This window comes from Natrix helvetica (genome assembly GCF_964273705.1).
Source record: "Natrix helvetica genome assembly, chromosome: 4".
Lineage (NCBI taxonomy): Eukaryota > Metazoa > Chordata > Lepidosauria > Squamata > Natricidae > Natrix > Natrix helvetica.
This window is the reverse complement of record NC_138550.1, coordinates 122,399,816-122,424,243: the sequence shown is the minus strand read 5'-3', so window position 1 is coordinate 122,424,243 and position 24,428 is coordinate 122,399,816. Positions and strand designations below refer to the sequence as shown.

At 39.3% G+C, this 24,428-nt stretch overlaps 1 protein-coding gene across 1 annotated transcript in view; it reads right to left on the bottom strand.

The window, feature by feature from the left end:
* The window catches only part of TAF4B (TATA-box binding protein associated factor 4b), a 76,550-nt gene that overhangs the window by 21,330 nt on the left and 30,792 nt on the right, over positions 1 to 24,428 (bottom strand). The window contains exons 9-13 of the mRNA XM_081950998.1: positions 20,507 to 20,673; positions 14,634 to 14,764; positions 12,738 to 12,863; positions 10,900 to 10,956; positions 2,590 to 2,709 (exon numbers count right to left, since the gene is read on the bottom strand). Coding sequence (XP_081807124.1) covers positions 2,590 to 2,709; positions 10,900 to 10,956; positions 12,738 to 12,863; positions 14,634 to 14,764; positions 20,507 to 20,673 — 601 coding nt within the window. The remainder of the gene's footprint in view (positions 1 to 2,589; positions 2,710 to 10,899; positions 10,957 to 12,737; positions 12,864 to 14,633; positions 14,765 to 20,506; positions 20,674 to 24,428) is intronic.

Here is a 24,428-nt window from a genome sequence, read left to right as displayed (position 1 = left end):
CACCTCATCCCTCATGGTCTTCCTAAGACTTGGAATGTTATGTGTTCTGGCATATGCTGAGTTAATCCTGTAAACCAGATCCATATCCCACCACAACTGTTCTTTGTCTCTCTTAATATATTCTGCTAAGATTGTACTCACGATATCCTTAAGATCTTCATCTTCTGTCTCTGGTAGGTTCTGGAATCTGAGAAAGGAGGACATTCTTTCAAGTTCTATCTTTACCATAAAATTTTCCAATTCTATATTCCCCTTCTGGACTGCCTTAACCTCCTCCTCCAGCCCGGCCGCACCCTCCTCCAGCACACCAATTCTTTGTTTATTTTCTATTGTTCGCTGCTGTACAGCTTTGAGCTGTTCTGTAAAATCTGCCACCTCTTTTTGCAACTCATTTTATCCCTGAATAAGAGCCTGGAACATTTGTATAACAGATAAGTATTTTGAACTCTCTCCAGTCCCTTCTTGTTGTGAGAATGATGAAATTTTTTGTCTGTTGAGTCGTAGGACTGGATGTAGAAGATGTAGGTGCCGAAGCTGCCTTGCCTGAAGGTGGTTTTCTGGGCCCCATTTGTCTGAGTTCAGAGATGACTGTAAATCTTTTGCAAAAGAAATGGCATCTGTGAAGCGTGCAGCTGAGCGAGTCCGAGAAGACAGGCAAATCCAAAAGTGAAAGTTAATCCTCAGTCAGAGTTCCAAGCCAAGAAGTCACAAGAAAAAAAATCAAATAATCCAAATCCAGAAAGACTACATAACAGGAGAAGCTCCAGGAGTCCGTCAGGAGGGAATAGTAATATAAAGCCAGACTTTCTTCAAAGGTAGTTTCAAAAGGCAGACTTCATTTATAAGTGCGAAGAAGAAGATGGAAGCAGGCCATCTTAGCTCCCCCTTTCACAGGGAACCAGGGAGCAGAACACCAAAAATTTCCATAAAGTTTTTAAAACAACTCGGCAATCGCCTCTTGCAATTGTAATATAAATCTTTTCACATAGTTAGTACAAGTGACTAATTCAACTTTTTTTTCTCTCTCTCCATTCCGAGATTGAGAGATAGTCCAAATGCCACTTTGCCTGAGGGGGGTGAAAAAAAACCTCCTCCAATCTTCCAACTTCAAATAGATTGAATCCACAACTTACAAAAGGCTGCTGCTCATCAATTAAAAGGGGTTAGGGAGATTGGAGCGAATTTCTCACTTCCAGCACCTCAGACGCTACTTCTAATTAGTTACTTCCTTCCGGACTCCATTCGCGAAGGTGCTGGTATACACCCCCCATGCTCCCCGGTTCCTGAGGCGAAGCTGGAAACCCCCCCCCCCCATGGCTGCTGCCAATCCGGGGTTCCAGCAAGCCGCCCTACGGCATAGGTGGTCCCTCCAAGACCACCTATGCTCCTAAAAGGAGCCCACCGGAGAAGCGAGCAGAGGACCAAAGTCCGTCGCCTTCGGAAACTGGAAGTGATCTGGAAAACACATATTTTCGATGGTCTTAGGAACCGAGACACCAATTTTATGGTTGGGGGTCACCACAACATGAAGAACTGTATTAAAGGGTCATGGCATTGGGAAGGTTGAGAACCACTGTCTTTGCAGGTGCCGGCGCGTCAGAAAATTCCCTAAAAATGGCCCAAAAAAGCCCCCCAAAAGGCCTGATTTTGGAGCATTTTTGGCCTTTTGGGGGCCATTTGCAAGCTGTTTTATGGGCTGTTTTTAGGCCACTTTTCGGACCGGTTTAGGTCCACAAAGTGGCCCAGAAATGGATGAAAAACAGCTCCCAAATGGCCTGAAAAACGGGACAAAAAACAGACCATTTTCCATGCCGTTTTCTGGGCCAAAAACAGTCCAGAAAACAGTAAAAAAAAAAAAAAGGCATGTACACGCTGGCCAGCTGGCCTTCGGGTTTCTGGCGCTGTGGTGCGCACACATGCACATGCGTTCTGCTGGCCAGTTGGCCTTCGGGTTTCTGCCGCTGTGGTGGCGCACATGCACATGCGTTCCGGTTTGGGCACTCGATGCCGAAAAGGTTCGCCATCACTGCAATAGTGCAACATTCCATAAGAATTTTGTAGGAAGATTCTAGATAAACATTTCTGTAAGCTTTGTTTATATACATCTTCCTTAATAGTATGTTTTGCTGCAGTATTACTGGAATAATTCTTTCACAGAACCCTATACAATCAAGTCCAGTTCTCTCGATGCCAAATAGAGGACTGATTTTTATTAAAAACACCTCCCTTTTTACAACCCTGTAATCCCTTAATTCAGGTTAGAGTGAGAGTGACTGGATGAAGTTGAGCATTTACTGGCTGGATACCCTTCCTGACACCATGTGTAGTTCGCAGCAGATTTATTTTTCTTTGTGCCCTAGGAGAGAAACATCTGATGCTACCTAAGATTGAGCTCTCAACCTTCCAACAGAAGGTGACCGTCTTCAACACCAGGCCACCACATCGCTCAGAGGGCCGATTCCTAGGAAACTGATAAAATATTGCACTATAAAAGAATTCCCTGAGCAGACTATATCCTTTACAAAAATAGAAACAAGGCTTAGCTGGTGAAGATAATGCAGCAGAGAGAAAAAGCATAATATTACAAACCTCAAGTCCAGAAAAAGAAATAGATGAATCCAATGGTCTCTTCTTTCTTGGCCCAAGGGCTTCCAGGGCTGCCCGATTAGCCTCCCTTTGCTGGATTTGTGCAAATTCTAATTGTTGCATCTAAGAGTAAGAGAAAGTTATGAAAAATTTAAATATAAATATAATGAAAGCTATACTTTATCAGCTTTTTCCCCATTTTGACCTGTTCTTTAAATAGCAGGGAAGTTTTATTGGTTCTAAAAATACATACAAATGAACAAAAAAAATGAGTCGGAATCATACTTGGACAGCACTGTTCACAAGATCCCTCTTTATTATACGTTAAACCAGTGATGGCGAATCTGTGGCACGCGGAGCCATTTGTCAGGGCACGCGAGGCGCTGCCATCAGCTGGCCAGCGCGCATGTGCGCGCGCTGGCCAGCTGAGTTCATCTTTTTAAAAGCCATTTTTCGCCCTCCCCAGACTCCATAGGCTTTATAGGAGCCTGGGGAGGGTGAAAAGAGCCTCCCCCGCTCTCCCAGAGGGCCTCCGGAGGCTTCAGGGACCGTCCGGAGGCTTCCCTGATGCCTTCGGAGCGCTTAAAACCACCCTCCGAGCAACCCGGAAGTCACTTCCGGTTTGCTCGGAGGATCCTTTTGAGCTCTCCGAAGGCTTCAGGGAAGCCTCCGGATGGTCCCTGAAGCCTCCGGAGGGCCTCCGGGGGGCGGGGGAGGCTCTTTTCGCCCTCCCCAGGCTCCTATAAAGCCTCTGGAGCCTGGGGAGGGTGAAAAAAGCATGTAAAAATGGGGGGGGGGTCTTGCATTGTGCGTGCATGAGCACTGGGGGGTCGCACATTGCATTATGGGTGCAGCACGCGAGCCAAAAAAGGTTCACCATCGCTGCATTAAACTATTTGAGGAGGATTTTTATCATATAAGAAATGTTGTCCAAGGCTGTGAAGCTCAATCAAGGTATTACTTTAAAACAGATACTTTATGCACCAGGTTTTACTGTAATTTTGGGTTTTGCCACAGGTATTTTAGCTTCCTTCTTGCAGAGGGCAGCTTTGAAATATAAATATTTACTTAGATTCCATTCTGGGGGTTGCTTATAAAAAGCTCAAATAGGTATATTTTTCGTATATATAAATGCTGTTGTAAGCTATGACAACTTTCTCCATGTGAGCCACACCTATGTGCCTTTATCTCCTGACAGAATTAATAGTGATAAACATCTGTTACTGAGGTTTAGGGGGGAAGATGTGCATTCTTAAACTAAATAAAGCAAGTCCCCACAAAGCCAGCTGATACTTCTAGCTTCATCCTTATATATTTGCTCAAAAAAAGGCAATCAGAAGCCATAGAGAAAGTGTTTCAAAACCATTTCCCTTCTTCGATTTTTCCATCAGCTCCAAGTACAAAGATTTTTAAAAAACCTGTGTAAAGATCAAATTGCCATGAAAACATTGCAGAAATGGTAAAACAGCCTTTGTTGCTCCTGGCCTTTTTAATAATAATATATAGGGTTTTTAAAGTCTAGTCTTGAAGCAATCAAGTAGTTTCTAGGTGACACAATAACCATTTTGGTTAATCTGACCTGAAGCACAAATAAAGTAGAGGTATATTTTTAAAGCCCTCCTCAATAGTTAGATGGCATATGCAGCCAAGCTACAGTCACACAAAGGAATTTAAAAGAGAACTATGCTCTGTTCAGCAATAGGGGGGGGGGGGGATCTAACTTGCACAAATTAAATTTTTCACATTTATAAAAGTTCACTGCATCACCTTCACTTCCCTCCACTTTTTGTGCAAATATGTTATCTACCTGATCCTAAAAGACTCATGCTAGCTTAAAATGTCCATACAAACCAAGGTTTGTTGCCAGGTCAACTGAAACATGTTCACCTTTAGGAATGCTTTCCCCAAAACCAATGCTTTCCAGATGTATTTGGATTACAACTGACAAAACACTAGGCTGGAAGTTGAAATCCTGAACTATCTGCAGAAGTTTAACTTTGAGACAGATGCATTAGGATTTGACTGGATATTAAAACATTATCTTACATGTCTTACATTTATCCTGTGCAACAAATACAGAACACCCTACAAGCATAAATAATCTTCTTTATTGTTTTTCACTCACAAGCCAAATGTTAGACAAGTAAAATGGTTAGTCCATCTGCCCTTTAAACTCACTTTCACCTATCACTATCACTTTTTCATCCATTTTACCATGTGGAATTAGCAATAATGGCATATGTCAACTAGGCAGAAGTGGTGTGGGGTTTCCTGCCTAAGCAGGGGGTTGGACTAGAAGACCTTCAAGGTCCCTTCCAACTCTGTTATTCTATAAAAATCCCTAGAAACCCTACTGCAACCCAAAATCCTAATACTCTAGTCTTTCAGTGAGATTTTCCATGGCCAGCTGCTAAACTCTCTCCTAAACTCATTTTATTCATCTTCAGTTTTATAACTTTTTTTTCTTGTCTTACAAATGTATCAACAGTATTCTTTGTCCTCCTACAGAATCCTCCCCTACTGTAGCATGCTTACATCCCCTAATATTTTAGCTACATTTCTAAAGGTACCCCAGTTAAATAGGTAAAAATTATTTCCAAACCATTAAAGAGTAAAACTTTAAAGCAACATTTTCCTTATATTAACGTTTGTGACTGATACAGATAGATTAAAATAGATATAAAAATAAAGTTTTGATTTTAATTGTATATTTAATTGTATATTTGCAAACATATTTTTAATACTAGCTGTTTTATGGAAAACCTAAATTTCTTTTCAGACCATCATTGCTGGCATTCTGAAAAGATTCAAAAGACTGACTGAGGCTGAAAAGAATAATTGATTATCTATCAAGATGGGGGGAAAAGATGTTTGCAGTAGCACCAATAGAGGTGCTATTGCAACTTAGAGGAAATCAACAAGTCATATTATGGGAAATACAACAACGTCTCCAAAGGCAATATTTTCAAGCAACCTCAGATGCTGAAGAACATAAGAAAGCAAATCCTACAAGGTTGAAGTGTGCTTATCCCACTGAAGACAGCAGCTAAACGTAAAAGAAACGGGGAGTAACTGTGATAATTAGGATGAGTAGGAAACTCCTATCTGCTTAATGGAGACATTGCATATAATAAAGGAAAGTATGAATTTGATAGTACTGAACAGGGAAAGAATTTGGCACATCCTTAGAGAGTAGGATATTCATAGGGGCTCAAAGAGAGGCAATGAACATCCATATTGTAGAGGTAATCTTTTTTAATGTCATTTAACACATGCATTAACATTTTTAGAGTTCACAGCACAAAGGTTTGTCATGCTTTAATGTGTGTTTTGCAAGTAAAGTATGGAGCCACACAGATTAAGAAAACTAGTTCAAGCAAATGAAAGGCCAGTGCCATCTGATGGAGACTTGGAAAAAGGTGCTGCTTGCTATCTTGGAAAAACTATGCTACTTTTCCATTATCTAAAGTTGACCTTAAAACACATTCATTTTTTTTTCCTAAAGAAGAAGAAATACTGTATGTAATCATCAACTCCTGATCATTGGTTATTGCCACCATTAAAAATGTATTGTCTGGGAAATCTTCTGCAAAGGATCTCATCCATCTGCGTACAACTTAAAAACAACCAGTGTTCTCTTAGCACTTGTGTGTTGTATAGGTAGTCCTCGACCTATGACCACAACTGATCCCCAACATTCGGTTGTTAGGTGAGACATTTGTTAAGTGAATTTTGCCCCATTTCACGACCTTTCTTGCTTCAATTGTTAAGTGAAATCGCTGCAGTTGACAAATGAGTAACCCGGTTGTTAAGTGAATCTGGCTTCCCCGTTGACTTTGCTTGTCCAAAGGTCACAAAAGGGGAATGACATGACACAGCAACGGTCATAAATATGAGTCAGTTGCCAAGCATCTGAATTTTGATCACATAATCATGGGGAGGCTGCAAAGGTCACAATTGTGAAAAATGGCCATAAGTCACTTTTTCCAGTGTTGTCGTAACTTTGAACGGTCGCTAAATGAACTGCTCTAAGTCAAGCATTACCTGAATTGTCTTCTTTCTACAATGAGCCTGAAATAACTATTTAAAAAGGGTATACTTTTTAAATTTATAATTTAAAAAATTTACAGTTTAAAAAAAGGCATTCATGGTTTATGGGAGAGAAACATATTAGATATGTTTTATATTTTGTAAATATTTAAGTATCTTTTCATGTGACAACGATGAAGAAATGACACTTGGCTACAATATAAAGTTGTGAGTAGACAGCTTGTATAACAGCGTAAATGTGCTGTCCCCTCAAAATAACGCAACACAAAGCCATTAATATCTAAACTGCTGAAAATATATGCTTAAATATTTACTACTCACTTCTATGAAATACTATATATCTACATGTTCGTCCAAGTTGCTAAAAACACACAAAAATACCACAAGAACCTTTATGCAAAAAGGACAGAGCAGCAATAAAAGCCAAACATTAACAACTAATAGACGCAACAGATGGACAATGTTAATCTTCCTTTTTCCTTTGATACCCAAAATGTTTAAAAGCCCTACATGACTTCTTGGTCCTGTTTCTCTTAAAAATATTGTTTCTTGAAATGCATTTCCATTTTCAGTTCTTTCCTAATGTCAATTTGTATCAGTTTCCCCAGAAAATCTGTTCATTTGTATCTATTTTTTTTAAAGATAACTTTTTCATCATTATACTTGATGACTTTAGTATTGACATATTTTAGCATCTTCTGAATTAGTTAATCATTCTAATTTGTTATTTTTTTAAAAAAAAAATCCTATTGTAGAAGCTTTTAATAAAGCTTGCAGGTTTCCTAAATATGTTGGAGCTGTGGTGGTGCAATGGTTAGAATGCAGTATTGCAGGCTCACTCTAACCACTGCCAGGAGTTCAATCTTGACTGGCTCAAGGTTGACTCAGCCTTCCATCCTTCTGAGGTTGGTAATGTGGACTCAAGATTGTTGGGGGCAATATGCTGACTCTGTAAACTTCTTACTGTAGAGCACTATGAAGTGGTATGTAAGATCTATTGCTAAGAGTTATTACTATATGCAACTTTGTATGTAGAACTTTCTGCACGTATGAAATATGAAGAACTTTATAATTAAAATTATTTTATTTAAAAAATTCTTACATTTTGAAATGCGAGATGTGCATATTGAACCTTCTAGGCACCTTTCCAATTACATTAAAGTTAAAGCTCAGTGCTAATGCAAGTATTACTCCCCAATGGTTTAGCTCTATTTACATCTGGAACTAGATTTTTGAAATTTTCTGGTATTAAAATCATGGTCACTGCTCCCCTACATTGGCGTCATCCTAAATAATTCTGTCTTACAGCAGTTAATTGCAGCACGCGTCAGGGACATGCGCGTGCAATCCAAACCAGTTGTTAAATCAGTAGGATCCCACCAGTGGTGACAATTGTCTATTGGAATCTAGAAACACAGAACAGAAATCTTGAGAGGGCCCTTGGAATTGGTGAATATAGCATCCTCAATAAATGACCAAGGAGGATCCACTGCTATCCAAAATAGTGTTCCACTATCAAGCATAATAAAGACAAAAAAATGTAAATCCAACCATCTTTTTTTCTCTGCACAAGATGACTAGCACCTTCTGTATGAGATCTACCTACCTAGTTTTCTACTTTTAAAAAATAGCACAACTATTACCACTACTACGACTACATTTACACCCAGCTTTCCTAAGTGGAAACAGTTTCTTGTTATCTTACCCAAGCAAGTTGTGAAGTAACTAGCAAAGGCACATACTGAACACCGCAATCAGAGAATTTAAATGGAGGATCTTACCTTAACCGCTATTAACACACTGACTCAGCTAATGGAATTAATATGAACACGGACTTAGACATATTTCCTAAATAAGGATCTGATGGTCTATTCATTTATGGCTGCCTAATAATCCTGCCTCTGAATACAGTAATGAAAAAACTTGGATAATTTTGTTGCATCTTAATGTAGATAACAGCATATTGTATAATAGGGGTCAGCTATTTTTTATGGCCTTAAAACTTTATCCTTAATATCAAAATCTTGGTACCTGTCACATTTCTTGTATGAACTGCAGTTAAATACACTAAGCTTGTAAGGTGGAAATCTGACAGCCCAGGTCTGAGACCCAAGTGCCACGTGATGAGATGAACTCCTGCTCTTGCCCCAGCTCCTGCCTACTTAGCAGTTCAAAGACATGCAAATCAGAGGTAGTGTATTTTGGCCTGGGTCGCAGAACTGGCAGCGGCCTAGGCTGGCCACGCCCCCGAACCGGTTCCCCAGTGTTTTTCAGTAATTTTTTTCATGTTCTGCGCATCAGCAAAGTGCATGTGAAGCAAACCGGCAGCAACCCACCCCTGATGCAAATGCAAGTAGATAAATAAGTACTTTGTTGGGAAGGTAACAGCGTTCTCTAAGCTGTGGCGTATAGAAATGCTGGCCATGTGCCTACAGAAGTGTCTTTGGACAACACTGGCTCTCTCAGCTAAGAAAGGAAGATGAGTAACACCTCAGAAAGTTGGGCATGAATGGACAGGGAAACCTTTCCTTTATTTCATTCAGCAATTTTATCCTGGAGGAAAGGGGTGCTACACTGGTGTCCTCAGGCTTATCTGCAATTTATCAACTACATAAGCAACATCTGACACTACAGGATCATTTTCTTTCTTCAAATAGAGGGACCAATATGAACAAGCGTACAAGGTGTTTCAATTATATGGTAACATGCATATGCTCTATAGTGGCATGATCTGGCCCGAGAACTCGTTTTTTAAATCCTGGAATGCCCTACATTACCTAATTCCAGTCTACTGACTTCTATCAGTTCACAAACCATCCCTTAGAATGTTTAGATTGGCTTGTTCGGAAAGAAACTTGTGAAGCCAAATGGTGCCCTCCACAGAATGCTTTGCAGATCTTAATGGAGACCAATGAGACCCAAAGACCAGGTCACTTTTGTTAAAGTTGGCAATGTGCAGAAGCCCGTCTGAAACAGTGGCATGCACCTTGACTTCTTCCCTCCTTCGTATCTTCTTTGCTTTGGCTGGAAACTGGTGCATTGATTTCCCGACCATTTTACTGGATTGCTATTTATTTTGCCTCACCTCTTACATTAATCCAAGCAATAAGGGCTTTTAAAGCATTCATAAATAACCCACTGCTGCTACTATTGGCATCTAGAAGCCAACCGTAGCAATGTTAAGCAACAACAAATTTCATAGTTCAAGAGGCACAGTCAAGAAAAAGGTTGCTCAGAAAAATCACTCATTTAATACAAAAATCTTTTTTTTTTTTTAAATGGCACAGAATCACTCAAGTAACTATAGAAACCAATTTCTTAAGCTCGGTATCACACGCCTCCCACCTCAATTGTCTTTATTATTGTTTTCTGTCAGATCCTTAATCAGAAATGTGAACAGGATTGGTTTATTCCGTGGGGGGGGAGGGGGAGGAGAATCTGTAGGTCAAGTTAAAAAAAATATCTCACTCACAGAGTTTTCAACCTTAGGTATTTTCATTTAATTCTGTTCCCAGTAGCTCTGGGGGCAACTCCAGCGAGATCCAATATTAAGGCTCAATTAAAATAAGCTCCAATTAGTGGAGCTTTTTTCTCTCCGGCTAAAAAAGTCAGGAAATGGATATTGGGAAATGTAAAAAGTCAGCTACTGAGAGGAGGCTGCAGCAGACATAAATGAACTTATTTGTTGATTTCTGCAGTTGCTATGCAGAGGCCTCTGGGAGTAACAGCTTAACCAGTCTAAGCTATAAACTAAAACCCCTGCAGCTAAACATGAACTGTGTGAAACAAGGGCTCCATTCCAGAACAGAAAACTGCTGGGCCCAGAAAATTAAAAGCCAGAGGCGTTTTCCATTTAAAACTAAATCCCAGTACCACCTCCCAGCCAAAGAATTATAAGCAGTATCAGATTTACAAAACGAACAATTACCCTGGAAAAATGTAGGCTATTGTACAGTCCCAGATGCTAAATCTTAAAGTGTCTTCCCCCCTTTCTCCTAATCCCACATTATATTCCTATCTGTTGCCGTTGTTGGGCTCTGCTTAGAAATAGTTATTTGTGAACTATGAAAGTAAAGTGTTAAGAGCTGATAATTCACTGGCCTCATTTGAAGCATTGCCCTTGCCTGCGGCAGTTCCTGTCCTTCCCCAAGGCCTCCACAAATGGTATGCAACAGCAAAATAAACCCTGACCTAATTGCCAGGGGAGGCCTGCCAACCTCTCCTCCTAACACGAAGCCAAACCTGGTAACTTGAAAGTTGTACCTCTTTTGCTTTCTGCTTTAAACGCAGCTGCTCTGTATCTTCTTTATTGCAACGGCTCTATTTAAAAAAAAGCAGAGGGAGTGAGGAAGGCAGAGAAAGAAATGTAATGGAAGTTACCCAAAATACAAACATTATCCTTAAATATTTAATCAGCTACATTTTTTTTTTTTTTTGTTCTGATTGGAAATCTTAGCTCTAGGGGCTTCGCGCCGCAAGCTGGCTGGCTTGGTTCTCCCTACCCCACCCCCTCCGTGCCCAAACATCCTTTCATCAGGAACGGTTGCCTTGCTTGTAGCCCAGAGGAAGCTTGAACTAAAAATGACGCTAACGTTGTCAGTCAGGTCCAGCGTAGGCATGATGATGTTCATGTCAGGAGCAGACACTTGGGGAGAGAAAAGGAAAAGGAAGGCAGAAAGGGGGGAAAAGAATGCTCTAACCCCATGTTCTGCTGGAATAATACAGTAGGCTTGCCTTAGGGGGGCCTAATTTTAAACTCCCTTATTTCAGAATGAGGTAGATTTAAAAATAGAGCCGTTTATACGGGTTGTGATAATCGGTTTAAAATGTATCTGCCACGAGGTCAACGTAGATGATCAGCCAGCAGATGTTCTTAGGAAGTCTGCAAAAAACTGGCTGAAGGCCTGAAAGACCCGCCACACTGACCTATTTTATGGGAAGGAAGTGGGACCATGATCCTGTGCAGAAGAAATTCCACCCCGCTGGCTAACTGGAAGCTGTTAATTTCAACTTATGCCTCTTGATACCATGAGTTCCAGCCAGCATCAAACTTCCATCCAACCCAACACTTCCAGAATTAAGAAGTGTTCCAGGGGCTATTTTTTTGAGGCTGAACCATAATTTGCTTTAATAATAATTTGTCTACTTCCTGGGATCCCCCCACTTTATTTACATCAGTGGTTCCCAACCTTTTCTTGGCGATGCCCCACCTAGGCATCTCTAAAATCCTGATCCCCCCCCCCCCCGATGATATATAATTCTTACTTTACTCAAAAAGTGAACTCTACTCACACGGAGGAAGCCTAAAAGGCCATTAAGTTGGTTTAAACAAGTTTCAAATTGCCCCCATTAAAAATCAAATTGCCTCCCCCCCATGGGGCCTGGGCCACAGGTTGGGAACCACTGATTTACATGTTCTTGCCTATTTTTAGATACACTAACTTCAGTTTTCGTGAGCCCAAAATTTACGTTGCTAAATGAGATATTTGTTAAGTGAGCTTTGCCTCATTTTACAGCCTTTCTTGCCAAAGTTGTTAAGTGAGTCATTGCAATTGTTAAGTAATATGGTTGTTAAATGAGTCTGGTTGACCTATTGACATTGCTTGTCAGAAGGTCGCAAAAGATGATCACATGATCCCAGGACGCTACAACCGTCATAAATATGAGTCAGCTGCCAAGCATCTTGAATTTTGATCACGTGACCATGGGAATGCTGCAATGGTTGTATGTGTGAAAAATGGTCATAAGTCACTTTTTTCAATAATGTTGTAACTTTGAATGGTCACTAAATGAACTGTCATAAGTCGACTACTTGTATAGTTTATCTTTTTTCATTAATTAGGAAGTCTTAAGGATAATCCACTTTCTTTCATGGGGAACTCCAGAAATTACCCCTACTTGGTGACAGGAGGGGGAAAGCAATTTTGCCACCTGCCTAGTTATTGACATTTACTACATAGAACAGGATCTATATATCATTCTTTCTGCAGCAAGTTTTAAAAATTATTTCCTTTAATATAAAGAGGTAAAATAGTCCCAACAATGAAAATAAAGAGAAAAAAGATTTCAGCTGCCATTCCTTGCCTTCTAAATTCTCTCACCTTGGCTGCTCGGAGCAACTGTTCTTTTTCTTCTTCATCTTTCCTCCGTTTCTCAACCTGATCCAATTGTTCAAGAAACTGAAGCTGAGACCGCGTATCGTTAGATAAAATGTACTTGTCATTCCCCTTGTAGAAAAAGGAAAAAAAGCAAATGCATAATTTGTCACCTGCGCAACAAAATACTGATGTCAACATAAGGATCTATTTACTTACAAAACAACATGAAATATAGTAATTTGTTAACCATAGAAAACAAGAACTTTTTTAGAGATAAACACCTACATCTCAGACAAATCACTTAATATAGCTAACGCGTTTCCTTTCTGGAAGCATTTAAAGTACAAATGCATTCAATTTTTTATTCGCTAGCATATCCCTTTGTGGCACTCGAATATAACTTGTCTTTCATTTGCAAGTAGAGCCATTCCTGGGAAAATCCCTGGCAGAAACTTCAAAAACAGCTCTGTAGTCTCATTGTTCTAACTGCCATATAACTGGGCTCATTGGATTTTTAAATAAAGGCAGCTGCGGTTAATACCCAAAAATATGTTTTCTGAAAAAGCATTCTGGTGAATGTATGCTGCCTGATACTTAAAATTCCCAAACACTTTATTTCATGTGTCTAACTTCAAAGTAAGTCAAATGTAAAAAGGCATTTAGGAAAAAATTATGGAATTGGTTAGTTATAAGTGTCTCATAGCCCATTTAAATATACATAATATAGGGAGTTTTTCACTTATGACTACAACTGGGTCCAGAATTTCAGCTGCTAAGCAAAGCAGTTAAGTAAGTCATATCTGATTTTATAACCTTTTTTTTTGCCATGGTTCTTAAGTGAATTATTGCAATTGTTAAGTAAATTATACTTAACATTAGGTGGATTCAGCTTATCTCATTGCCTTTGCTTGTCTGAAGCCAGTTGGGAAAAATGTAAATGTTGATTGCATGACCCCATAATTATGCAAACATCATAAATACAAGCCAGTTGCAAGGTGCATGAATTTTGATCACATGATCGTGGGGATGCTCTAACGGTAATAAGAGCAAGGACTGCTTTTCCAGTGCCACTGGTAACTGGTCGCTAAATGAGTTGCTATAAGTGGCTATCTGTACCTTTCTCTGTCTATTAAAGGGAAAGGACAAAATAGATTTTGCCAGAGAGTTTAATCAATTGCAAATGAGATTTAAAATTAAGATGAAGGCTATTTATTTATTTATTTAAAATTTATTGATGCCCAACTCCTATGGATTCTGAAAGTTGCGGGTGGCCTATCTTAATCAAAAATTCCCAAATAACTGTATGGAATATTACTGAAACAAAAATCAATGCTTTACTTAACCAAAAGGGAGGGAAAAAAATCTGTTTACATATTTAAATTTTCACAGAGCCAAAATGGCGCAGTGGTTAGAGTGCAGTACTGCAGGCTGACTGCTAGCTGCAGTTTGGCACTTCAAATCTCACTGGCTCAAGGTTGACTCATCCTTCCATCCTTCCGAGGTGGGTAAAATTAGGATCCGGATTGTTGGGGGCAATATGTAAACTGCTTAGAGAGGGCTGTAAAAGCACTGTGAAGCTGCATATAAGTCTAAGTGCTATTGCTATATGGTTATGCTCAATTGCTATATTGCCAGACCTTATCCAAGCAAAACATGCCATCCTTAGTGATTACAATGGTTAATGCACCCTTAACAAATAAAAACAAAACAATCAGGAGTCTGCAGAAGTCTTTTGCTCCTTCCCATCAATGGATACAGTTTGTTTTATCAATATTTTGCACAGTATGTATGATCCAGGTCCCGTGAGCATAAATTCTTCAGGATAAATTAAGATGAATCATTCCAAGGTACCAGTTATTTTAAAAGGACGAACTGAAACTTGGCAATCATTATTCTTACCTTATAGGTCCTTATACGATGTTGAGCAATTAAAGTTAGTTTTTCTAGAAGTCCTCTTAATCTCTCCTGGGTAGCATGGGAGATCAAGTTCAGAACATCAGAATTAACTTCCATAATGTCATGCCTTTTACCTGTTGAGGCAGAGAAAATCCATTACGTATTTTAGTACTAGCTGATAATTGAAATAATTAGCACAGCAGGCATTCTGTTCCCCCTGGAAGTCATACCCATTATGAATAAAGGTTTGGGAGATTGTGATTTTCCTGGTAAAGTCACAACTTCAAAGATCTTAGACGTTACATTAATAAAACCTAGCCTACAGCTTCAGAAAATAGACATTGTTTCACTTAGCCTCTAGAATCACTCTCCTTGCAAGGTCATTTATAGGATAAAGTTAATAGGAATGCAGAAATCAGGCCGCCTGGTTTGGAAAAGGAGAGAAGCAGTAGCTGTAGAAGTCCGTGGCGTATTCTGTTAATTTCAGTAATTAAAAATACAGAGTTTTTGTCCTGTTTGACATTGTACTTATTAAATCCTGATGTGTTAATGAACAGAGGTGTCTCTTGCATCCAACTGCAGGCGTAACTGTACTATTTGTGCCCCAACCAAAATAACCTATGGCACCTTGACCCACCCTGCTTAGAGAATAACTTGCAGGACAGCTCACTCAGTTAAGATCCAAAACCATTCTCTTTCCATTTCTATCATAACTGCAACTTGTCCAAAGTTTGCTTTTTCTGCACTGCCGCTGTCCTCATTCCCTTGACTAATGTTCCCTGGAGCAACAGGAATGCTGTTTGTTTCAAGTGAAACTGCCTGAGCAATGTTCTAAGAGGAAGCATCACCTCTGTCATGCCCTTAAGTTGCACATATATTAATTCAGGGCTCTTTGTCTGGTTGACAACTGACCTCCATCAGTGCAAGCTTAGGAAAGTACTATGAGTACCTGGGCGATTCAACGCCACGGAACTTCAAAAAATACACACCCAAAGGCATTTTCTTGCATCTCTTCCTCAGAGGTGTCATAACTGAAAACACCAACTGTAGTGATGTAGAAAAGGCATCTTATTTTATGCCTAGAGTAAAACGTGCTCTCAAAATAGATGCATAAAAGCTCCTGGCTTCTATGGCAAGAGAACAAGAAATACCACTGTTGAAAACTAAACAGTCACCTTGTCTTGTATATTAAATTGTTGGGATGTGTTATCAACCAATATGTGCCAGATTTAGAGAGAACTTTTGGCACTGCAAAAAAGCTTCACTTTAGTAACTCAGATGCTGATCCAGTAAGCAAAGAAAGAACGTGGATTTGTTTAAAACACGGATAGCTTAATTTGCACCCCCAGACTGGGTGTTCTACATTTTACTCCTAAATCTTTTGAAGCAAAACTCACTCAAATACAGCATCTCACTTTCCCCCGAATGAAAATGCAGATATATAAGGCTTACTTCCAAGAAAATATAGGATGCAATGACTGCAGCTAACTGGGCCAGGAAGAGTTATTTCCATGTTTATATAGTATATTGCATTACTGTTATTATATAGTATATTGCACTACTGTTATTATTATTGGTAATGCAATATACTATATAAACATGGAAATACATATACGCGCTGCATTTCTTGTAGACTCACTAGAATTAGCTTTTCTAGACATTTAAGCAGTGGTGAAATCTTTTTTTTTTTTTTTTGCTACTGGTTCTGTGGGCGTGGCTTGGAGGGGGGTCATGTGACCAGGTGGGTGTGACCAGCATTTCCCCACTTTTTAAAGCATTTTTCCCTACCTATTCGCCCGAACCAGCAGGAAAAAAATGCTTTAAAAAGTGGGAAAAAGAACAATCACGCAGATCAGCTGTGAGCCGCACAATTGTTGGACCCTCTTTCTTTCACTTTGCCTATGAACAAGCTTGCTCTGTCAGTTATTGGTGTGGTGCACTTTTCTTATTGGTAATTCCTTAAGATATCGGTTTCTGCTTGTTTGTTTGTCAGGTGCTAATCTGACAAATGCTTACATAAATGTTGGCTATTGGACAGGATGTATTGTGCTTTCTGTTTCCTCCTTAGCTTTTTATTGTCCCTTTCCTTGTGAACGTTATTCATTTGAAGATGCTGTTGATTCATTGTTTTTTTAAAACAAAGTTTTATTGGTTTTTTTAATTTTTACTAAGGGAAAAGGTAAGGGAAAAGTTACAAATTTTGGCAGCTGCGAAATACGGTAGATGCACCCCCCCTCCAAACTCATAGTATACATTTGCATAAAATTCAATATTAAGTAATAACATGTAGTCAGTAAATTCAATTGGTAGTTTCGATCAGTTTATATCAGGTGACTTTTCTTACTCATTTGTGTGATCTGAGCTTTCTTGTTGTCGCCCCATCTCCCCCTGCTGGCAGAGCTCCGGCCCCTCCCGTGTCTTGTATGTCTGTTGAAGAATCATCTGGTTTTTCTAGGAGCAGTTTATTTTTCTCCATAAAGGCCTGCGCCTCTATGGGTGTATTAATCCTAACTCTTGTCTCCTCCCAGAATATTAACATACCTTCAGGCATCAACCATCTAAACCACACCCCCTTCTGGTATAATTTATTCGACAATTGCGAATAGTGTTTTCTTTTTTCCCTCACTTTCTTGGGGATCTGTTTCAGGATGGTTCTCTCCTTATCTTTATATGTCAAAGCTTGCCCCCTTTGTGCATTCAGGATTTCATCTCTTGTACTTTTCCTAAGAAATTTAATGTGTACCTCCCTGGGAACATTGTGTGTTCTAGCATAAGCTGAGTTTACTCTATAAGCCAGGTCTATTTCCCACCCCATCTGTTGTTTCTCCTTCTGAATATACTCAGCCAAAATGTTTGTCATGATGTCCCTTATGTTTTCATCATCTGTCTCCATCACGTTTTGGAATCTAAGATAAAAAGACATTCTCTCAAACTCTATTTTCATTTGTTGGGTGTCAAGTTCTTTGTTTCCCTTCTGCACACCCTCTATCCCCCTCCCCTCATCTCAGCCGCCCCATCCTCCAAAAGATCCAGTCTCTGTGAGTTCTTATTAATTTTATCCTGGTTTTCTTTAATTTCTTCTTTCATCTCCTTCAGTTGTCTCTTTATTTCCTCTTGTCCCTGTAGAATTTGTTGAAACATTTGATGAAACTCCAAGTCCGTAGATTTAGGTTGCTTGAAGGCTATTAACGTTGATTGTGTGCTAGGACTGGAGGTTGCAGATGTTGGGGCAGAGGCAGCAAATCCTGACTTTCCAGGAGGTGGTCTTTTAGATGCCATTGTTTATAAAATAAAGAGTCCAGTCAGTATAAAGAAGGATCAGTCAGAAGAGTAGAACAGCCAAGAGAGTCCAGGCAGAGGGGAATTTTCTAATCACCCTGGCAGATGAGCAAAAGTTTTTCACTCCAAGGAGTTCAAAGGCAAACAATCAACAAGAGAGTTATCCAAGTAACACGGAGACAAAGACCGGAAGCCTGAAGTTTGGAAGGTGGAGTCAAGTTTCACATTTCATAAAGACAATGGAAGTGTGCCATCTTGTCCTGCCAGCTTCGGGTTTCGAGACAAGAAATAAAGTTTTCAAAGTTCAAAAATCCCAAAGCTTCCAGATCTCATTATTTTATAGGTTTAAGTTCGAAAATCCACTTAGTTAGGGTGTGGCATCTTTGGTTTGGCTCTCCCCCTCCTCTTTCCCTTGGGGCTGAGAGCTTGTTTCCAGCCGCTTGTCCGAGGGGGGGGGGAAATCCCCCTCCCCTCCAGCAGCACCTCTTCAAGTCAAACCAAAAAAAAAGTTTGCACAACTGACAAGTTTTTAAGTTGGTAATGGGAATGAAGGGAGTTTACACCTCACCGCTCCACCGCCGCATCTTTCAGTTTTCTTTTTTTCCAAACAGCCTCTCAGCGAAGACGCCCACGCGTCCTCCGATCTGCTCCCCGGTGCCTTGGGCGAGGCGGGGGACCTCCCGCCGGCCGCCGCCGATCCAGGGATCCCCTGCGATGCCGCCCCTCCGGCAGGACGCCCCTGCGGGGCGTCCTGTGCCCCCCAAAAAGTGGGGGAGCCCACCGGGGAGCCGGAGCGAACAACAAGTTGCCCGTCGCCGTCAGCCGCCGGAACCGGACGCTGTTGATTCATTGTTGTGCCTTCTCCAGTTGTTCCTTTATTTTGAGAAAGGTATCTACACATCAAATCTGTATTTCGGTTGTTATGTGTGGGAGTGCTATAATTTCTATAGTTCACTATAACGTTTACTGTTTCTGAGATGAGTCCTGAGACCTATGGAGGTTCCTCTGATTTGTTGATATATTTGTCCATCAAACTAAAAGCAGGTAGTGAGGTAGAGGTTGATGAGGTCTAGGATTCTGGATATTTAGACTTTACTGTATTTGATTAGGTTGGGTATATTGTCTGGTACTGCTGCCATAGATTCATTTGCTACTTCTGGAGTCTATGGTGCTAAGAGTGCTGGGATGTCAAATAAAATCATATTTTCATTTTCTTCTATTTTTAGACCTTAAGACTTGCTGGAAGCAGTTAAATTCTCTTCTATCGGGGCATCTAAACAATCCAAACAGATTCAGATCCTGTTTTACAATTTCAATTTGACACTTTCCAATTTAATTTGGAGGTTTAGTTGAATACTTTTTTCAATCAAATCTCTGAATACTTGAATGGTCCTCAAGAACAATCTAAATTAGCACTGTTAACATGAAGACTAATTCTGGAATCAGGTTAAACATGGATTTAGGCTCCTGTCTGATCCTCTTAACGTAATTTATATTACAATCATAGAAAATTCCTTTCAAGTACTGTTGATGAATTTCTTAAGTAAACTTAAAACTAAAGAAAGGATGTAGCAAAAACTATCTTCCAAGGAAGAGATGGTATTCAGCCGGTTCTGACCGATTCTTGTGAACCTGTATTGGAAATTTTGAGTAGTTCGGAGAACTGGCAAATACCACCTCTGACTCGCCCCGCCCCATCTATTTTCTGCCTACCAGCCTCCGAGTCCCAGATGATGGTCAGTCTATTGCTGCCTAGCAGCCGATTGCTGGATGTTCTTTTGTTGCCCTGCACAGGAAAACGGAGCCGAAAAGCAAGTTAGTGGGATATGGAAGGAATTGGGATTTTGCAGTATCCTTTCCCCTGCCACGCCCACCAAGCTAGGCCCACAGAACCAGTAGTAAAAAAAATTGTATCCCACCACTCTTCCAAGGGAATTTTCAGGAGAGCTGCATAAGCAAGACAATGAACAAAGTCTCTGGGTTCATTCTATTTGGGCCAGGAGAAGCACAACTTTTCTAACTGGCCTGAATAAATCATACAATACCAATACCTCTGTTAGCAAACAAAGTGGATTTGGCAATCATGAGTTTTTGGACCAGAAACTTACATAGTTGATAAGAAAGTCACAAATATTTAAAGCAACCTTTAACTTCTTTTGAGAAAATCATGCATGACAGACATAGGAAATTCAAGTGCCTTAGTACTTGCTTGAAAAAGTTTCAAATTCTGACCAAATAGGTGAAAAAGTACAGGTAGCTTTTTCTCAACTGTTTGTTTCATATATTTTCATTTATAATCTTTTCAGAAACACTCTTGCAATTCTGTTCAAGTTGGCCTAAAAAAAAATCTAATAGTGCTGATGCCATAACCCTAAAAATAACATAAAATGAAACTTTTAATACTATAAAGGTAACTTCAAATGTATGCTTTTTTTCTTCAAGATGAATGTCAACAATGTTACACCTGAGTTCCATTACATCCATTTTAGTAATGATATGCCATCAGTTTACTGTTTAAACTGGGCACTTTTGCTTTGAAAAAAAACTGTTCCTTCTTCAAACAAAGAGTTTGAAGAACTATTCTCCCAACTTCTCACCTTTTTTTAAGATCCTCTTCTGCAATGCCTCTGAAGAGAGGAGCAGCTTCTCTGAACAAGAGCACAAAACAGTACCGATTGCTTCAGTATTTGTGGTCAATATGCACGCGTGCTCTTCATTCAAGTTAACTCCAGCCATAGAAGCCACATCATTAATGTCATCTTCCCTAAAAGCAAGCATACATCTTGGATTGGGTTATGCAAGGAAATAAATGTGTTCCATTAAATAAATGTAATATTTATCCTTAGAAAAAATTGAATTACTTCACTTATTTGGCATATAGTACTAAAATTTGACATAAAAACACTAATGGCTTAGTACTGTTTCATTTACATTAAGAAACCAATTTAGGCAGTCAGAGTGTGAAACATTAAGGATTAACGAGCCAACGTCGCGATGATACAACGTGCAGTCTCGACACTCCGAGACCGCCGTTGACACTTTTGCCACTGGACGGTCCATTTGGACCTAAACCGTCCCGTAGAGACAGTGATCAGGAAGACGAAGCCTTGCTGATCTCAGGGACACTGCAAAGTCCCTGATTGACCCAAGGGAAGTTCTTCAAGCTGGCGGTAAACAGGCAGCCCCAGGTGAGGGTCAGTATTTACTCCCATAATTCTTAAAATCTTAAGTTATGAACAAACCAATCTAATGCTCATGCTCCATGAGCATGCACCATGCTCATTTGTAACAGGTAATTACACAAGTCATGCTAGGTCAAGCTCCATACTTCTTCTATGGAACCAGGCCAACATGCATTTCTATAGCATAAAAGTCAGCATTTAACATCCAGTTTTTTATCCAGAATATCTAATGGAAATCCACAAATAAATACCACCACACGACAGTCCTTATATTCTTGTGTGAACGTAAGCCAGAAGAAAGAAATTGTGGAGGGGGAGGAAGATACAAATTTTTGCATGGAACATCTAAATGAATAGAAGAATATAGTGCAAACAATATTCTAAAATGGAGTTAGGAAGAGCTGACAAACATGCTCAGGAAGTTTTATTTTCACTGCTGCAGAACATTTGACAAGTTATCAAGAATGATATTCCTTTTGGTTCCTTAGAAACAGTATTGGTACTATAGGATTACAAAATAAACAGTAGAATTTTGTCTTCTTCAGATTTCTAGGCATTAAGCAGTAAGAATTAGGAAAATGAAGTCTGGTTTGGATCATTTCACTGAACTCTGTTCTGAATCGTATTTTTTAAAAAAATCAAAGTTTCACATTTTCCTACTAACCCAGGGAGAAATCAAGAACACTGTATTCTATGATTTTTCAAGCAACAGGATCAAATCTGCAAGCAAATGATATTTGTCAAATTTCTGGTGTATAATTGGAAAAAGCTTTTTGAAACGCTATAGATTTGGAACATTGTTTTAAAATATCCACTGTGATTTTTGCATGGAGTTAAAATGAAAATGGCACATATCAAAAAGAAATCTAGGCAAAATGACTTGAAGAATTTAAGACAGGTGTAGGAATTAAATTTAAAATATGAAAAACTGAGATTGATATTCCATTAATCTTCTACTTTACTATCACTAATTACTAAGCTATTTTCCCTACATCTATCCAAACATGGAGAAAATCTCATACATTAAGTAGTAATTTAAAAAAAAAGAGCTGTAAGGAAGACACATCCTGACCAGAATACACATTTCATAGTTGGAAATCAGCATCTTCTTCTCTGGCATTTATGTGGAATGGTTGGGAGAAAAATATAAAAATACTTAACAAAAGTTATACAAGGATCAGACACACTCTGCTGCTTCACTAAACACCCAACTCCCTTTGGATACTTTATACTGAATTACTTCAAAGAGTAGTTCATTTCAGTTTGATCACTTCTTTCATCAAAGAAGAGTACAATCCTTTCACATAAAAAGCATGGGTGGTCCTAATAAAAATTTGCCAAAGGATAGCATTAAAAGATTTGGGGTTTTAATGGGGCATATTTGTCCACTGAAAGACATGAATGTATATTTTCATCATCTACAATTTCGCAAGTTGTTATGTTTGGGGCCAAATACTTTTTTACACAAATGGGAAACAAATGTCCTCTTTCTAAGGCAGAATTTCTTAAACCTTTTGCTTTTAGGAACCTCTCTGCACCCCACTTTTAAAAATAAGAAGTGTTTGTGTGATATTAACTGTATTAAAAATGAACACTGATGCATTTGTAGAATATTTATTAAATCAGGTAAAAATAACATGAAACCATTAGACATGAATGTAAGTAAATTTCTCGTGGACACTTTTATTTTTCTTAACAAATAAACAGTAATGAAAGAATGTTGTTTTAAATTTTTGCAAATGTATTCAATATTTGGCAAATAATTTTGATGTTGCAGACCCCTAAGGGAGCCTTGAGGGACATCTAGAGATCCTCAGATCACATTTTAAAGAAACATTCAAAGGTATTTGTGAACCATTCATCCAGAGTGATATTAAATTATTCCATCTATTACAGAAGCCTATTCTCTCCACTTATGTTATTGATAACTTACATATGTGCCCTCAAATAGCATCGAATTTGGTATATTCAGTTATTCAAAGTTATTGAAAACCCTTTCTGGATCTCATTTAATAAATTTGCAAGTGGCAAAACTTCCATGAACTGAACAAGCAAGTCTTTACCACCCTCTGCTGTTCAAATAGTGACTATGCACTTTTAATATTATTTAATTACTCCATTGTTCTAAAAATAGGGACAGGTGTAATGAGCCAGGCAAGAGCGTTATAATCTGAATCTTGATGGAATAATTTAGATTTAATATAGGACCAGGAAATGGTACTATCCGATTTTAAATAGATGCATACCTATCTCATTCAAAATAGCCAATAACATTTTCATTTTTTGTTCTTGGAAGGAACGGACATATGATTTAAACCTCTCGATACTAAGAAATGAACAGTCACAAGAATAAGGCAGGTGCTTTTGTTCTCCACTGTGAACAGGGTGCTGCTCATGCAAGAAGAGATTTCAGAGTGTTTTATAAAAAGAAAATTATCCTTACATACTTGGACTTCTGATACTTTCCTATACAATGAGAATGGAGATTGAAGAAACCAACTGCCTTTTTCAATTGTTTCGTTCAGATATAGAAACCATGAGGACATGCAAACACCTTCACAAAACTGGTCTGCCCCTCCTCAAGAGAGCCCCCCCTTTCCCTTGCTTATGTAATATCTCAGTGGCCCCAAACATTCTGGGCACCAAAGACCGGTTCTGTGGAGAGTTTTTCCCGTGGACCGGAGGGAGTGTGGGTTCGTAGGCTGCCTGTATCCTGCGGATGGGGCTTCATTTGTTTTCACGGCTCTGTTTCTGGCATGCTGCAGCCCAGTTCTGGTTCTGGACCATGGACAAGGGATTGAAGACCCCTGCAATAGCTGCAGAGTTCCAGGAAAATACAAGTAGTCCTCACTTACCAACTGACTTGTTTAGCAAGTGTCTGTAGTTGCAACAGCATTAAAAAAAAACCCAGCTTTGTAACTAGTCGTCACATTTATGACCATCGCCGCATCCCTCAGTCCATGAATATCATTTGGGTGTTTCACAATTGGCGCACATTTCTAACTACTGTAGTGACTCACAATCATGACATTGCCACTTACAGGCTTCCCAAAAACCTTGCAACAAGCAGAGTTAATGAAGAATGCAGAAGTAAAACCACAAGTTATGGTCATGTGATATTTCACTTAATGACCTTGTAAGTTACTTAACAACCAAATAGGAAGAAATATCTGTTGTGCAATTTTTTTTTGCTTAGTGGCCAAGGTGCTTAGCAACCAAGTTGCCTGTCCAGTTGCGGTCACTAAGTGGCATCTACTTTTACCCTTTTAAGCTAAGGAGTTGGCAATAGGGTATGAGGACGTGAATTTTATTGCTGTCTCGTTAACTCAAACGTGTA